Here is a 16,818-nt window from a genome sequence, read left to right as displayed (position 1 = left end):
TTGGCACGCAGGACACAGCTGCCTGGGATCCCTGACTCACAGCGCATTCACACTAAGAGCCAGCGACCCCAATTGTTGGTGCGTGCACACACAGGGACCCTGATTCTCAACGAGAAACCGCACAAGGCAACAGAGACTTTGACACTCAAGTCTTGGTGCAGACACAGGGAAACTCTGACTCCTGGCACATGCTAAGGATCTCATTCTCGGCACATACCAACAGTGTGGTGCAGACAGGGCCCCTGATTCTAAATGTGCACACGAGACCACATGGAACACTGGGGACACTGATCCTGGGCAAGTCTGGTTCCCACCAACCAAAGACAGCCACACGTCCTAGTGTCAGAGCACTTCAGTGAAACTAGGGTGGAGCGAAGTCCCCACAGCACACGGCCCAGGTCCACGCAAACAGAAGCTTGAGCTTTCTGGTAATAGCCAGAATGGGGAAACGAAATAACTCACAGAGGAAAGAAAATGTGGAGTCGCCAAGAAAGGAAATTAGTGAAAATGAAGCTTGCAACATGACCGAAAAGGAGTTCAGAGTAATGGTCATAGAATTTATACATAGGATGGATGAGAAAATCAACAACTTATGCAAGAATCAGGAAGAAATGAAAAGTGATATAGCTACAATCAAAAACACCATGGAAAGTTTCAACAGTAGATTACAAGAAGCAGAGGACCGAATTAGTGAGTTAGAAGATCAGGTACAGAAACAAGCTCAAGCTGAACAGCAATTGGAGAAAAAAATTAAAAAGCAGGAGGAAAGCCTAAGGGAGCTTCGGGACAACATGAAACGAAGTAACATGCGTATAATAGGGCTGCCAGAAGGACAAGAAGAGCAGCAGGGATTAGAAAATCTATTTGAAGAAATAATGACAGAAAACTTCCCGGATATGGGAAAGATAAAAGTTACGCAAGTAAAGAGAGTCCCAAGCAGGATCAACCCCAAAAGACCCACACCAAGACATGTCATAATTTCAATGGCAAATATAAATGATAAAGAGAGAATCCTAAAGGCGGCAAGAGAGAGACAGAGAGTTACCTACAAAGGAACACCCATCAGATTGTCAAATGATTACTCATCAGAAACACAACAAGCTAGAAGTGAATGGAAGGAGGTATACAAAGTGTTGCAAAGCAAAGGACTGAATCCAAGAATACTATATCCAGCAAGACTATCAATCAAAATTGAAGGGGAAATCAGGAGCTTTGCAGACAAAAAAAGCCTCAGGGAGTTTATCACCACCAAACCAGCAATGCAAGAATTGCTAAAGGGAATACTGTAAAAAGAAGAAATAAACAGGTAAGAAGGAATACAGACACAAAAATAGATATGACTGCAAACAAATACCTTTCAGTAATAACTTTAAATGTAAACGGACTAAATGCTCCAATCAAAAGACATCGAGTAGCTGAATGGATAAAAAAACACGACCCATATATATGCTGTCTACAAGAGACCCACCTCAGAACAAGAGACTCACACAGATTGAAAGTGAAGGGATGGAAAAATATCTTTCAGGCAAATGGAAATGAAAAAAAAGCTGGGGTAGCAATACTTATATCTGACAAAATAGACCTCAAAGTAAATGCCATAACAAGAGATAAGGAAGGCCACTTCATAATACTAAAGGGAGAAATCCAACAAGAAGAAATAATTCTGGTAAACATATACGCTCCCAATATAGGAGCACCCAAATACATAAAAAAACTCCTGGAGGATATCAAGGGAGAGATTAATAGCAACACAATCATAGTAGGAGACTTTAATACCCCACTATCACCACTGGACAAATCCTCTAAACAAAAAATCAGCAAAGAAACAGCAATCCTAAATGACTCACTAGACCAGATGGAATTAATTGACATCTTCAGAACATTTCACCCCAAAGCCACAGAATATACATTCTTCTCAAGTGCACATGGGTCATTTTCAAAGATAGACCATATGCTGGGTCACAGGCAAAGTCTCTTCAAATTCAAGAAGATAGAAATTATATCAAGCATCTTCTCAGATCACAGTGGCATAAAACTGGAAATCAACTACAATAAATACAATCCAAAGAAATCAAACACATGGAGACTAAACAGCATGCTATTAAACAAGGACTGGGTCACCAGAGAGATCAAGGAAGAAATAAAAAACATCATGGCAACAAATGACAATGAAAACACAACAATCCAAAATCTATGGGACACAGCGAAAGCAGTCTTGAGAGGGAAGTTCATAGCTCTACAGGCCTATTGCAAAAAACAAGAAACAATGGTAATAAATTACTTAACCCTACAACTCAAAGAGCTAGAAAAAGAGCAGCAAGAAAAGCCCAGTGTAACCAGAAGGAAGGAAATAACAAAGATCAGAGCGGAGATAAATGACATAGAGACCAAAGAAACAATACATAAGATCAACAAAACCAAGAGCTGGTTCTTTGAAAGGATAAACAAGATTGATGGACCTCTAGCCAGGCTCACCAAGAAGCAAAGAGAGAGGACCCAAATAAACAAAATCAGAAATGAAAGAGGTGAAATAACAACAGACCCCGCTGAGATACAAAGGATTGTTACAAAATACTACGAACAACTCTATTCCAACAAACTGGACAATCTGGAGGAAATGGACATATTCCTAGAAAAATATAACCTTCCAAAAATCAATCAAGAAGAATCTAAACAGCTCAATAGGCCAATAACTATGGACGAAATTGAAGCAGTCATCAAAAAGCTTCCGGCAAACAAAAGCCCAGGGCCTGATGGCTTCACAGGAGAGTTTTACCAAACATTCAAGGAAGAACTAAAACCTATCCTCCTCAGACTAGTCCAAAAAATTCAAGTGGAAGGAACACTTCCAAGCTCCTTCTATGAAGCCAGCATCACCCTAATACCAAAACCAGATAAAGACAACACAATGAAAGAGAATTACAGACCAATATCCCTCATGAACATAGATGCCAAAATCCTCAACAAAATTCTAGCAAATCGGCTCCAGCAGTACATCAGAAAGATCATACACCATGACCAAGTAGGATTTATCCCAGGAATGCAAGGATGGTACAATATCCGCAAATCAATAAACGTGATACATCACATAAACAAATTGAAAGATAAAAATCACATAGTCATATCAATTGATGCAGAAAAAGCATTTGACAAAATCCAACACCCTTTCTTGATAAAAACTCTCAACAAGGTGGGAATAGATGGCTCATACCTCAACATAATAAAAGCTATATATGATAAACCCACAGCAAACATCATACTCAATGGACAAAAACTAAAAACATTTCCCCTAAGAACAGGAACAAGACAGGGATGCCCACTCTCACCACTCCTGTTTGACATAGTACTGGAAGTATTAGCCATTGCAATTAGACAAGAAGAAGAAATAAAAGGCATCCAAATTGGAAAAGAACAAGTAAAGCTGTCTTTATTTGCAGACGACATGATATTGTACATAAAAAATCCGAAAGACTCCGTCAAAAAACTAATAGACTTAATAAATGAATTCGGCAATGTAGCAGGATACAAAATTAACGCCAAGAAATCTATGGCCTTTCTATACACCAATAGTGAACTTACAGACAGAGAGACTAAAAAGGCAATCCCATTTACCATCGCACCAAAAAAATTAAGATACCTAGGAATAAACTTAACTAAGGAGGTAAAAGACCTATACACGGAAAACTACAGGACACTGAAAAAAGAGATAGAGGAAGACGTAAACAGATGGAAGAACATACCATGTTCATGGATTGGTAGAATCAACATCATTAAAATGTCCATACTACCCAAAGCAATCTATAGATTCAATGCACTCCCCATTAAAATACCAACGGCATATTTCACAGACCTTGAAAGAACTCTCCAAAAATTCATCTGGAATAAAAAAAGACCCCGAATAGCCACAGCAATCCTGAGAAAGAAGAATAAAGTAGGAGGGATCTCAATACCACATTTCAAGCTGTATTACAAAGCCACTGTTCTCAAAACAGCCTGGTACTGGCACAAGAACAGACATATAGATCAATGGAACAGAATAGAGAATCCAGATATTGACCCAAACCACTATGCTCAATTAATATTTGACAAGGGAGGCATGAACATACAATGGAATAAAGACAGTCTCTTCAATAAATGGTGTTGGGAAAATTGGACAGATACATGCAAAAAAATGAAGCTTGATCACCAACTTACGCCATACACAAAAATAAACTCAAAATGGATACAGGACTTAAACATAAGACGGGAAACCATAAAAATACTAGAGCAATCCACAGGCAGCAAAATGTCAGACATATGCCAAAAGAAATTCTTCACTGACACTGCCCCTAGGGCAATGGAAGCTAAAGAGAAAATTAACAAATGGGACTACATCAAAATAAAAAGCTTTTTCACAGCAAAAGAAACCATCAACAAAACAACAAGAAGGCCCACTGCATGGGAGAACATATTTGCAAATGGCATCACTGATAAAGGTTTAATCTCCAACATCTACAGGCAGCTTATACAACTTAATAAAAGGAAGATAAATGATCCAATAAAAAAATGGGCAACAGACCTAAATAGAATCTTTTCAAAAGAAGACAGAAGGAAGGCCAAGAGACACATGAAAACATGCTCAACATCACTAATTATCCGAGAGATGCAAATCAAAACAACAATGCGGTACCATCTCACACCTGTTAGAATGGCTATCATCAACAAATCAACAAACGACAAGTGTTGGCGAGGATGCGGAGAAAAAGGAACCCTCGTGCACTGCTGGTGGGATTGCAGACTGGTGCAGCCACTGTGGAGAACAGTATGGAGTTTCCTCAAAAAACTGAAAATGGAACTCCCATTTGACCCAGTAATCCCACTCCTGGGAATATATCCGAAGAAACTAGAAACACCAATTAGAAAGGATATATGCACCCCTATGTTCATAGCAGCGCAATTCACCATAGCTAAGATTTGGAAACAGCCTAGGTACCTGCCCGTCAGCAGATGACTGGATCAGAAAACTGTGGTACATCTACACAATGGAATACTATGCTGCCATAAAAAAGAAGGAATTCTCATCATTTGCAGCAACCTGGGAGGAATTGGAGAACATTATGTTAAGTGAAATAAGTCAGTCAATGAAAGAAAAATACCACATGATCTCACTCATTTATGGATAATAAAGAACATTATAAACTTGAACAAAAAGATAGATACAGAGACAGTAAAGCATCAAACAGACTGTCAAATTACAAGGGGAAGGTTAGGGAGAGGTGGGGGAGATAAGAGATCAATCAAAGGACTTGTATGCATGCATATAAGCATAACCAATGGATGCAAAACTCTGGGGGGTGGGGGCATATATGGGAGTGGGGTGTGGGGAGGGCAATGGTAAGATATGTACGCATATAATACCTTAATAAAAAAATTGAAAAAAAAAATAAAAAATAAATAAAATTATTGTCTTCTTCCTTCTCATTAAAGTATCTTACCTAATAATAGACAAACATGTAAATTGACCGTACCTTTGCTACACCCAAAGCCAATCAGAGTGAGTATGCAAATTAACCCCCCCAAAAAAGATGGCAGTTAATTTGCATACATAGGCACCCAATGCCTGTGTCTCAGGAACATCCTGGCACCCAGGTCACTGTGAGGTAAGGCTGCGTGGGCCTAGAGTAGCCTGGGAAGGGCCTGAGCCAGGGGGCTCCTGGGCAGGGCCAAGTCTGCAATCAGAATGAGGGGGAAGGAGCGGAGCCTGCGATCGCAGGGAGCTGGGGGTTTGCTCCTGCCCAAGGCCGAAAGCCTGTGATCACAGGGAGCTGGGGTCCCCTGCCCAAGGCTTTTGGGCAGGAGCAGAGCCTGCGATCGATCACAGGGAGCTGGGGGTCCCATGTCCAAGGGGGGGAGCCTGCAATCACAGGAATCCTGGCAGAGGCTTTCGGTCTGGGCAGGCCTGGACAGGGGTGGAGTCTGCGATCACAGGGAGCTGGGGGTCCCCTGCCCAAGGCTTTTGGGCAGGAGCACAGCCTGCGATCAATCGCAGGGAGCTGGGGGTCCCCTGCCCAAGGCCAAAAGCCTCGGCCAGAGGTTTTCGGTCTGGGCAAGCCTGGACAGGGGCGGAGCCTGAGATCACAGGGAGCTGGGGGTCCTCTGCCCTGGGCAGGAGTGGAGCCGGTGATCAGAGGGAGCTGGAGGGCCCCTGCCCAGGCCTAAAGCTTCAGCCAGAGGCTTTAGGCCTGGGCAGGACCCAGCCCGCGATTGGTGTGAACTATAGAGGAAACACTTTTTCTGACTGTACATTGGCTAAGCTTCCTGTATGCCACTGGTAATATTCTTAGTAACTTGGGTATAAGAATCCAAAAAGGTGATCTAGGGTTTTTCCACCTCACTCCTGGAGAAAAAAACAAAGGTCTGCTGCTGGAGGGCTAAGAAATGTCATATCCTGCCCTAGCCGGTTTGACTCAGTGGATAATGCCTCAGCCTGCAGACACAGGGTCTGGGTTCGATTCTGATCAAGGGCATGTACCTAGGTTGCAGGCTCCTCCCTGGCCGGGGCCCAGGTCAGGGCTCATGCAGGAGGCAACCAATCAAAGTGTTCCTCTCACTTTGATGTTTCTCTCTGTCTTTCCCTTTCTCTTCCACATTCTCTAAAAGTCAATGGAAACATATCCTCAGATGAGGATAAAAAAAAAAAAGAAAGAAAGAAATGCATATCCTATGAAAGACACATCTTGAAAATGCCTAAAGAAAGTTGTCATTTTTTCTTGGTGAAGGGACTGGAGTCCGTGTTGATGAAAACACCTTGGTGGCTGTGGTGACTGGCAGTGGCTGCAGCAGCGGGGTGATGGGGCTGGTGCCTTTCCCTGATCAGCCCGGTTGCCTCCCACAAAGGGAGGCCAGACTGCGGCTTAGGCCCGCTCCCCATGGGGTGTGGGCCTAAGCCGTCAGTAGGACATCCCCTGAGGGCTCTCAGTATGTGAGAGGGAGCAGGTTGGGCTGAGGGACTCCCCCACCCCCAGTGCACCAATTTTGTGCACTGGGCCCCTAGTCCTATATAATAAAAGCCTAATATGCTAAATGTCCAGTTGTCTGTTCAACCAATATGCTAAATGTCCAGTTGTCTGTTCAACCAATCAAAGCGTAATACGATAATGATATGCTAAGACTGCTCAACTGCTAGCTATGACATGCACTGACCACCAGAGGACAGATGATCCAACCAGTAGGTCAGTTTGCTGCTGGGGTCCAGCCAATCAGGACTGAGTGAGATGGGCCGGAAACGCCCTGGAGCCCTCCTGCAGTCCCTCCTCAGCACCGATCATGCACCAGTGGGGTCCCTCAGCCTTGCCTGAGCCCTCTCACAATCCAGGACCCCTGGGGGATGTTGGAGAGCTGGTTTTAGCCTGATGGTGGAACAACTGGTTACTATGATGCTCACTGACCACTAGGGGGCAGACACTCAATGCAGGAGTTGCACCCTGATGATCAGTGCACTCCCACAGGGGGATCGCCGCTCAGCCAGAAGCCGGGCTTATGGCTGGTGAGCACAGCAGCGGTGGCGGGAGCCTCTCCCATCTCCATGGCAGCACTAAAGATGTCCCCCGAGGGCTCCCAGACTGCAAGAGGACACAGGCTGGGCTTAGGGACCCCCCCACCCAAATACACAAATTTTGTGCACCAGGCCTCTAGTAAGCTTCATAAAAGAACAGGATTTATCTATATTACTCAAAGCCTATTCATAACATCTAGATTCTACAGAGATCACACATCTTCCTAATAATGGGTCAAACAGTAGATATTTGAGGATTTGCAGGCCATACAGTTTCTATCAGAACTACTCAGCTGTGCTATTGTAATGTGAAAGCTGCCAGAGAAAATATGGAAATGTGTGGATATGGGCTGTGTTTTAATGAAATTTTATTTACAAAAACAAAACAAACAAACAAAACAAAAAATGGCAGCTAGCCTGGCTGGTGTGACTCAGTGGTTGACCATCTACCTATGAATTGAGGACACGGTTTCATTCCTGGTCAGAGTACATGCCTGGGGTTGTGAGCTCGATCCTCGGTAGGGGGCATGCAGGAAGGAACAGATCAATAATTCTTTCTCATCATTGATGTTTCTATCTCTCTCTCCCTCTCTCTTCCTCTCTGAAATCAATAAAAATAAATTTAAAAAACAACAACACACGAAACAAACAGGTAGCCGGCCAGATTTGGCCCGCTGCTGTAGTCAGCCAACCTCTGCTCTAGAACATTGTACTGGAACATAGTACTCAGTAAATGTTTTAAAGTAAATGATTTTTGTCTTGATTAATTCAAGGTAATGATTATCCACTTGTTATTCCATTCCAACCAAATAAAAAGCAGATACATATATGGCTTAAATGGCATAAACGTATACACCATAAATCCTTAGCCCTGTTAGTATTGAATAAAAAGGCGCACTAAGTTTGTTGAAGGTAACCTAAGTTGTATGGCTTTATTCCTTTTTAAACTCATAGGTACAGAGCTTTCTTTACACAGAGGCAAAGTATATGCCCAAGGGAAGGATGTGACTTCCAGAGTCTGTTTCTAGAGGCAGGAGTGACAATGAGAACACTAGACCAGGGGTCAGAAGATCATGCTTTAGGGCTATGATCTATTAGTGGCTGGTCACCTCTAACTTCTCTGAGATAAACTTTCTTCACCTATAAAATATAAACATAGAAAAGAGAAAGTCTGATCTCTATTTCTAAGACATGATTAGGCTATAATTCTGTTATTGTGGCACTATAACTGACACACGTCCTCAGTGCAGTTTTGCCCTACAGCTAAGAAACACAAGTAGATTCCAGCTTTTGCATAATCCATACAAGAGAACAAATAATAAAGAAGACATTATAAAATCATGTTGATGGCTTATTAAAATATTTTATTGATAAATAAGAGGGAATTCACGTTACATCTGTTTAGAACATTAAGGTACTATCCCAGTTCTATATTTATAGAGGTAGAACAACTTCCTTTTTCTATTTAATGAAATATTGGTGGGAAAAAATACCCTCTGACCATCTTTTTCCTTTATTATAGTGACAAGGAAAGCCATAAAATAATATTTTAAGAAATAGATAAGATATAGGTGACATTTTAGACCTCCTTCTGGCCCTGTGGGTTGATATGCATTCTTAGATAAATGTAAAATAATGATTATCAGGCTAAATAGCAGGGGGAAGTATAAGGATAGTTCAAAGCTTAAGAATTTCTTCCACATGTTAACCTGGTATGCTTTGCAAGTTATAGATAACATCAATGGTACAATTCCTGCAAGCAAACAGCAGGGTGCTTAGAGGCTGGTTGTCATACTTCCTGCCCCCTTAATTTTGTTCAAAAGATAGACTAACACTTTCCCTAAGTAGATGATTGTCTTGTGTTCTCAAAATGTAGTCCATGGGCCACCTGCCTGCATCAGCATTATTTGTGATACTTGTTAAAAATTTGTGTTCCACTGAGCCAAACTGGTTAGGGCATAAACAATAAAAAAAAAAAATTGTATTTCTAGCCTGCACCAGCGATCAACTGGATGAGTCCAAGATGTCTGCAGTTGTTTAAATCCTCAGGTACAATTTACACATAAAAATGTCTGAGGATCACTATCTAGATTAAGAATTCATATGCTACTACATTAGATTATTGATACAGTGAAATTCAGATCCTGTATTTGCTAGTTTAATATCCAAAGCATGTGGTAACTATTTTTATGGCTTTAAAAGTATAAAATATGTTTTAAAAAAATCTGGAAAATGAAAAAAAAGTAAAAGGAGAAAAATAATGTCATAACACTTTTATTTGGGGAAATAAACAGTTAATATTTGGTGAATATTTGGGTGAATTTCCTTCCAATCACTGGATGTCATAATATGGATCATCATAGATTATGAAGGCAGGGGCTATGTTTGTACATTTGTCACTGTATCCCCAGGTCTTACTACAATGTCTGGTATAGGATGCACTCAAATATTATTGAATGAGCAAAGTGAATGAATGAATGAAACTGGTATCAAACTGTATACTTAGTTTTGGTCATATGGACACTTTTTATAAAAAGACTAGGGGCCCAGTGCACGAATTTGTGCACCTTGAAAGGAACTGTGGGCCACGAGGCTGCAGTAGGCACAGGGGTGGGTCTCAGCCCATCCTCCATGCCCCTGCCTGGCCCCTCCCACCATGGTTCCTGTTTGAGGGCAGCCCCGCTCGCGCCGCCACTCACACCCACTGATGGCACGGAGCAATTGGGGCCGGTGCCGTCAGTGGGTGTGAGCGGTGGCTGCTGCCCCGATTGCCCCTCAGGAGCAGGGGAGGTGGAGAAGCCCTCAGGGCCAATCAGGGCAGGAAGCCGCCGCTTGCACCTGCTGATGGCACCAAGTGATCAGGACTGGTGCTAGGCACCAGCAGTGGGTGTGAGCAGTGGCTCCGGCACCAGGTGAGGGTGCAAGCAGGGCTGGTGCTCGCAGTGGATGCAAGCAGTGACTCTGGTGCTGGCAGCAGGTGCGAGCACCGGGCGGGACCATGGTGTGCAGGAGCAAAGAATTTTCAGTAACCACCAAGGCTCACCCCCATGACAGTGACCAGTGCCTCACCTTGGTCTGGAGCCCCTGCTCACCTGCTCCACCATCCCACCGTGGCCGATGCCTGCCATGCTCTGCACACGGCCCCTGGTGGTTGTTCGGTTGTTCTGCCATTCAGTCTATTTGCATATTAGCCTTTTATTATATAGGATGCCAGCATTAAATAGAATATCACTTTCTGATTCCCACAGGCATCAGATCAATAAAAATATCAATAAATTGTACTCTTGCACCAGAAGTTTTTCTAGTGTTTTATTCATGTTAATGTAATCCTAACAACAATATGCTGTGTGCCATTTTAACCCCCATTTTATAGATCAGGAAACTGGAGCACAGAGAGGTTAAATAACTAATCCAATATCACAATGCCAGTATGTGGAAGGACTGGCTCCTGAGCCCACAGGTAGTGAGATTTTATAAGACTTGGTTAACAAATATCTACGTATTTGTGGCCTAAAGTTAACCACATGCACATGTTTAGCACTCTAACTATAGAAAACTCTAAATATTAGGTATGACAATTAAGACTTAGACATGCATAACCCATGGACACAGACAATAGGGTGCTGAAGGCCTGGGGTGGGTATGGGCTGGAGGGGGTCAATGGGGACAAAAAGGGGACATATATAATATTTTCAACAATAAAGAATTATTTTAAAAAATAAAATAAATAAAAGTGTATTTAAAAAAAAGACTTAGAAATGGCACCTGTTTATTCACTGTGCTACTTTACAAAACTACAAATACCTCTGCATCACTTCAAGTGTGGAATACTCAGTTTATGTTGCAAGTTCCTCTGTGCACAATCCAGATGTGATGTTCCCGCCACCAATAAACATGTCTACTTTGCTTGCATTTTAGTATACCACACTGGCCACATAAAGCAAATACACATTCTTAAGGAAAGGTCATGTAACACTCTTACTTTTCCCGACATCTTCACCTTGGGTGACAAAATATATATATATATATATACACACACATATATAATATATATATTATATATATACATATATATAAAAGCCTAAGTGACTGATGACCAAACGACCAGTTGCTATGACATGCACTGACCACCAGGGGGCAGATGCTCAATGCAGAAGATGCATCCTGGTGGTCAGTGTGCTCCCACAGCAGGAGTGCGCTCAGCTGACCAACCCGTCCCGGTGGCCCACCAGCCCAGTAGCAGCCACTCACTCCCTCAGGGGTCCTGCAGGTCCAATCTCCCCAGAACGGGCCAGGCACTGATGGACCAGCACCGCCGACCTCCTGGAAGTCAGCCTCGGGCACTGCAGCAGCTTCCCCTCCCTAGGCGCTCTGCAAGGAAGAAAGGATATAAAAGCAGTCGCCCAGGTGGCTCCCAGATCCGAATCCCAGGTGGCAAAGCATCCCACTGCCCACTCAGAGGGCCGATCACATCCCAGGTACCCCCTGTGGACCCCACCTGTGCATGAATTTGTGCAACAGGCCTCTAGTAAATAAATTAGAGAGAAAGAGAGGAAGGAAGGAAGGAAGGAAGGAAGGAAGGAAGGAAGGAAGGAAGGAAGGAAGGAAGGAAGGAAGGAAGGAAGGAAGGAAGGAAGGAAGAAACTTAAAGCCCAAGATCTAAAATCCCATACTTTCTGTTCACAAATATGTGGTAAAATAACCATTGACGGCATTAGCCCCTGGAATCTGGAGGTAAGCGTAGTGTCAGAAACGGAATCTCCTGCTCAGACTGATCCACTGCTGACCTCATCCCTAAAGGAACCCGACTAATTCATCTTTCTAAACCACCTACAGCCCGCAAATCTGCATGAGCAAGACCATTCTTCCTTGAACGTGCGCTTGAAAGCCACGGAGCCCAACTAACAGCAGGACCAGTGCCCTGACCGTCTACACCCCCGTCCTCCCACTGCCCCCCGCAATCATCGCAGCCTCCCAGGGAGCGGAGACAGAGGCAGGCGGCGGGGGGCTCCTCGCCCTCCAGCCCTGAGGGAGCCCGCTGAGCCTGCAAATCGCCGCCCGCCCGGCAGGGGGCGCCGCGGGCGAGCGGGCGAAGCCGGGCACCCGCGAGGGGGCGCGCGAGGCCGCCCCGAGCCGTCGCCCGGCCAGCCCCGCCCCTCCGCAGCCCCCTCGCGAGGCGGCGGGCGAGGCCCCGGCCAGGGGAGGGGGCGGAGAGCGGCGGGCGCCCGAAACGGCCCTGCGGCTCCGCTCGCCGCGCTGGAGTGGCGCGAGCCCGAGGGGGCGGGGAGGCGCGGGGGCGGCGTGCGTGCGCTGGACGTGGGTGTGGGTGGGTGAGGAGCGCGGGCGCCCGGGAGCGCGGGCAGAGGACGCTGGCTACCCTGGACAGCGCACCGCCCGCCGGGGTCGCTGCGCCGCCGCCGCGGATCATGGTGAGTGGGGCCGCGCGCCGCCGCCGCCGCTCTTTCTTTCTTTCGCTCCCGGACCGACGCGCCGGGCGGGAAGGGGCCGAGCGGGGGGCCGTGCGGGAGCTGCGGGAGCTGCGGGTTCGACTGCTGGAATCCGTCGCTGTCGGGGGGCCGGCGGGTCTCGGGCACTTTGTCCGGGTCCGCGGCCCCGTCCCGGCCCCTCGAGGCGCCCGCTCGCGTCAGCCCCCCGCGGAGTGCACGCGGCCGGCCGGCGCCCGGAATGCCCGACGAAACCGCCCTCTCCTCCGTCCACACCCGCTCCCGCAGCCATGCCCGCGGCCGCCCCCAGCCTCCCACTCCCGCTCTCGCCCGCACCCTCCGCCCTCCGCTCCGGGCGTGGGGAACGGCGTTTCCCTCGCGCGGTGCCGACCGACCCCGCGTCGGAAATTCTGGGGTTTGGGCTCTAAACGGTTGGAGTCAGGGCTCCCCGCGCCGTGCCCGCCGTCCCGGGGGTGTGTCAGCGTGCTGGCCCGCGCCTGCCTGGCTTTGCACGGCGGCGGCGGCGGCGGGCAGGTTTCCATTTGTGTGCCGGTGTGTTCTTTCAACAGCTCGCCGCCCGGGTCCCAGGCCAGCGCTGGGCTCTGCTGGACTCAGCTCCGCGCCCGGGGACAGGGGAGGTGGTAGTGGGGCGCGGGGCGGGGGGTTGTGTCTGTCCGTGTCCCGTGACCTGCCCGAAGGTTTGGGCGGCACAGCCTGGTTCTGTGGCTGGAAAAGATTAAGTGTGGTGTGCCACGCTCCAACACCAGTCCCGGGCAAAACGTGGAGACCACGTTTGTCTCCAGTGGTCCGTATTTTATCTTTGCTTCTCCCCTCCCTCCCCATATGGTTTCCTCGCCACTTCGGGGCTGGTAGAATATGCTAATCTCCTGTTCGTTTCCCACTCCAGCTGACACGAATCAGTCCTAGATTTTGCCCTCTCTACCCTTTCAGGTGCACACTGTGTATCTGATTATATCGGAAGCCTTTTTCCAGCCACTTGATCTAAAACTCCAGCGTCTCCCACCCCGTTCACCACAGTTCATATTCCCCTTAACTGCTTCATTTTTTTTTTCTTCATCTAATATTTAACTTACTATGGGTTTTGTTTCTCTTGATTGAATATGTTCCCCCACCAGAATGTAAGTTTCAGTATGGCTGAGATGTTTGTCATGTTCTCCACTGCTGTATTTCTAGTAGCAGGCTGCGACAGTGCCTGGCACATAGTAAGTGCTCAATATTTTTTTTAAAATTAACCCAATAAAGCGGCATACTTTATGCAAATGTGCAAATGGGAAGCAGCAATGCAACTATAAGGATTTTCTACCCAGTTGACAATTGATGAGAATCTCAAGTGAAGTTTGAGAGGAGGGATATTCTTGGAAAGAAGAGAGTGGATTTGGTGACCCTCAGTGATAGGAGTATTGGGTGGCCATCATTTATGCCTGGGTCTGTCAACTTCATGCTCTTGACACCTTGACACCTCAGTGGGCAAATCATTTTTAGGGCTAACTGGCTCTCTCCCTCCAGGTCAGAACCTTTGTTTCAAATGATTACAAATTGTAATGAGTAAGGGAACAAGTCTAAGGACAACTCCCTGATTGGATGGAAGAGTTGTGGGAATTAATCTGAAAGAGCCAAAATTAAGGGCAAGCTCTTATAAACTCTACTCTATACAGTTGAGGTACTTCCTCTGTAGATAAGCATTTCTCAGTAACTTTGAGTCTTCAGAGGAGCTATTTTTAAATCCAAGTCGTTTCACTATTTAAAAAAAAAAATACAGGGCCTGGGGTGAAATTCATAAATCAGTGGGTCAGTTGAGAGAGATACCCCTTTGGATTCATGTTTGACATGAACAGTCTCACAGTGTCTGTACTAATTAGTCTTACTCCAAAACAGATTCTTCCCTTGAAATTCCCTTTTGGTTTCCCATTTCCATAGTGTAAGTTGATGGCAATCTTTGTGTTAAGCCTATGGACGTGTTTTTTTATGTATAATTTGAGCCAGACTGCTTGATAAAATTTTCATGGGCAAGTTTCTGAAAATGATATAATTATAGCCATCACTGTACAAGTGCAGTGGTTCTGTGATTGCCGTTTAGTCCAGATAGGTGGTAGAAATTACAGGTAAAAAGCAAAGGAAGGTAAGTTTGTATTTGAAATTAAAATCAACCAAACAAACATAAATTAAAAACACCTTATTTTTTTTTAGTCCAATTTATATTTCTAGGAGTTTTGCTATGTTATGATTCCAGTCAAAGTATCAAGCCATTTTTTCTATTTCTTGAAAGTGTTGCATTTTCAAGGAATACAAAATCCATTTTAAAATTTTCTGGTTGGTTAAACTTAATTTTTGGTTCCTCAACAAAATGTTGCAATTTAATCCGTTTTTCTCCAAAACATTTAAATCACAGTTTGGGAGCTTCAGGTGCTTTTATAGTTTGAAAGGCATTGTTTAAAATTTAAGTGGATCCATGTCATCTATCTAGTTATATTCAGAAAACGGGGCCCTGTCGTTCAGGGTTATGTCCACAGTCATCTCCATTGTACCATCTAACTTGATGGGTTTGGGTTTTTAAGAGTAGATATTGATAAAGGGCAAGAAGTTGCCCTGGAAACTCTTATTTAGGCACAGCATGGTGAAAATATGCCAACATCAGTAGCTTATCATAATTCCAAAGTTACACATTTACACATTTGTATTTTTTCTTAATAGAAATTAGGACATCACTGGTATATAACTGACTGTGACAATGAACCATTCTAATAAATTGTTAGTTTAAATATAACCATTTAAAAATCTAACAATTTAATCATTGCAGATGACAATGAACCATTCTAATAAATTGTTAGTTTAAGTATAACCATTTAAAAATCTAACAATTTAATCATTGCAGAGTATAAATTGTTCTGGAATTGATGATGTGGCAATTTAGAACTTAAGATTTGGGGTCAGTCATGAGTTTGAATCACAAGGCCAACACTTAACTGTGACTTAGGACAGATTAACTTCTTTAGGCCTCAGGTTTTTCTTTTATAAAAGAAGACTGCAATATTTCTAAGGTTATTGGGAGAAACAAATAAGATAATGCACTTTTAAAAAACATAATGCTGCCCTGGCTAGTTTGGCTCAGTGGATAGAGCGTTGGCCTGTGGACTGAAGGGTCCCAGATTTGATTCCAGTCAGGAGCACGTGCCCGGGTTGCAGGCTCGATACCCAGTGGAGGGCATGCAGGAGGCAGCCAATCGGTGATTCTCTCTCATCATTGACATTTCTCTCTCTCTCTCTCTCTCTCTCTCCCTCTCCCTTCATTTCTGAAATCAATAAAAATATTTTTTTAAAAAAGGAAAAGCAATTCAATGTAAAAAAAAAACACAATGCTTCGAGTGCTCAGTAAATATGAACTATTATAATGACGTGTTCCTTTTCTCCCACATCTGTTTTCAGTTGAGAGACCTCAGAATGATGTCTGTGATTCACCTTAGTTCTCTTCCCTTACGTGATGCTAATACACATCTACATCAGCAGTGTCCAGTAGAAATATAATGCAAGCCACATAGTCATTTTTAAATTTTTAGTAGTCACATTAAAAAGTAAAAAGACATGAAATTGATTTTTAATATATTTCATTTAAATCAATTCGTGCAAATATTATTTCAACATGTAATCAGTGTGAAAAATGTTAGCGAGATATTTTCTTTTTTATCTGAAATCTTCAAAATCTGGTGTACATTTATACTTCCAGCACATTCAGTTCATGCTAGCCACAGTTTCACGTGCTCCATAGCCACATGTGGTGAGGAGCTACTGTCTTGGACAAAACAGCTCTAATTTACCTCTTTC

At 44.4% G+C, this 16,818-nt stretch overlaps 1 protein-coding gene across 1 annotated transcript in view; it reads left to right on the top strand.

Annotated features, from left to right (window-relative positions):
- The first annotated feature begins 12,912 nt into the window (after positions 1 to 12,912).
- Positions 12,913 to 16,818, top strand: part of ELOVL2 (ELOVL fatty acid elongase 2) — a 68,005-nt gene continuing 64,099 nt past the window's right edge. The window contains exon 1 of the mRNA XM_079777670.1: positions 12,913 to 12,963. Within this exon, the coding sequence (XP_079633796.1) occupies positions 12,961 to 12,963 (3 nt within the window). The 5' untranslated portion in view covers positions 12,913 to 12,960. The remainder of the gene's footprint in view (positions 12,964 to 16,818) is intronic.

Source organism: Cnephaeus nilssonii, assembly GCF_951640355.1.
Source record: "Cnephaeus nilssonii genome assembly, chromosome: 7".
Classification (NCBI taxonomy): Eukaryota; Metazoa; Chordata; class Mammalia; order Chiroptera; family Vespertilionidae; genus Cnephaeus; species Cnephaeus nilssonii.
The sequence above is the reverse complement of the archived record's forward strand: the minus strand, read 5'-3'. Positions and strand labels throughout refer to the sequence as shown.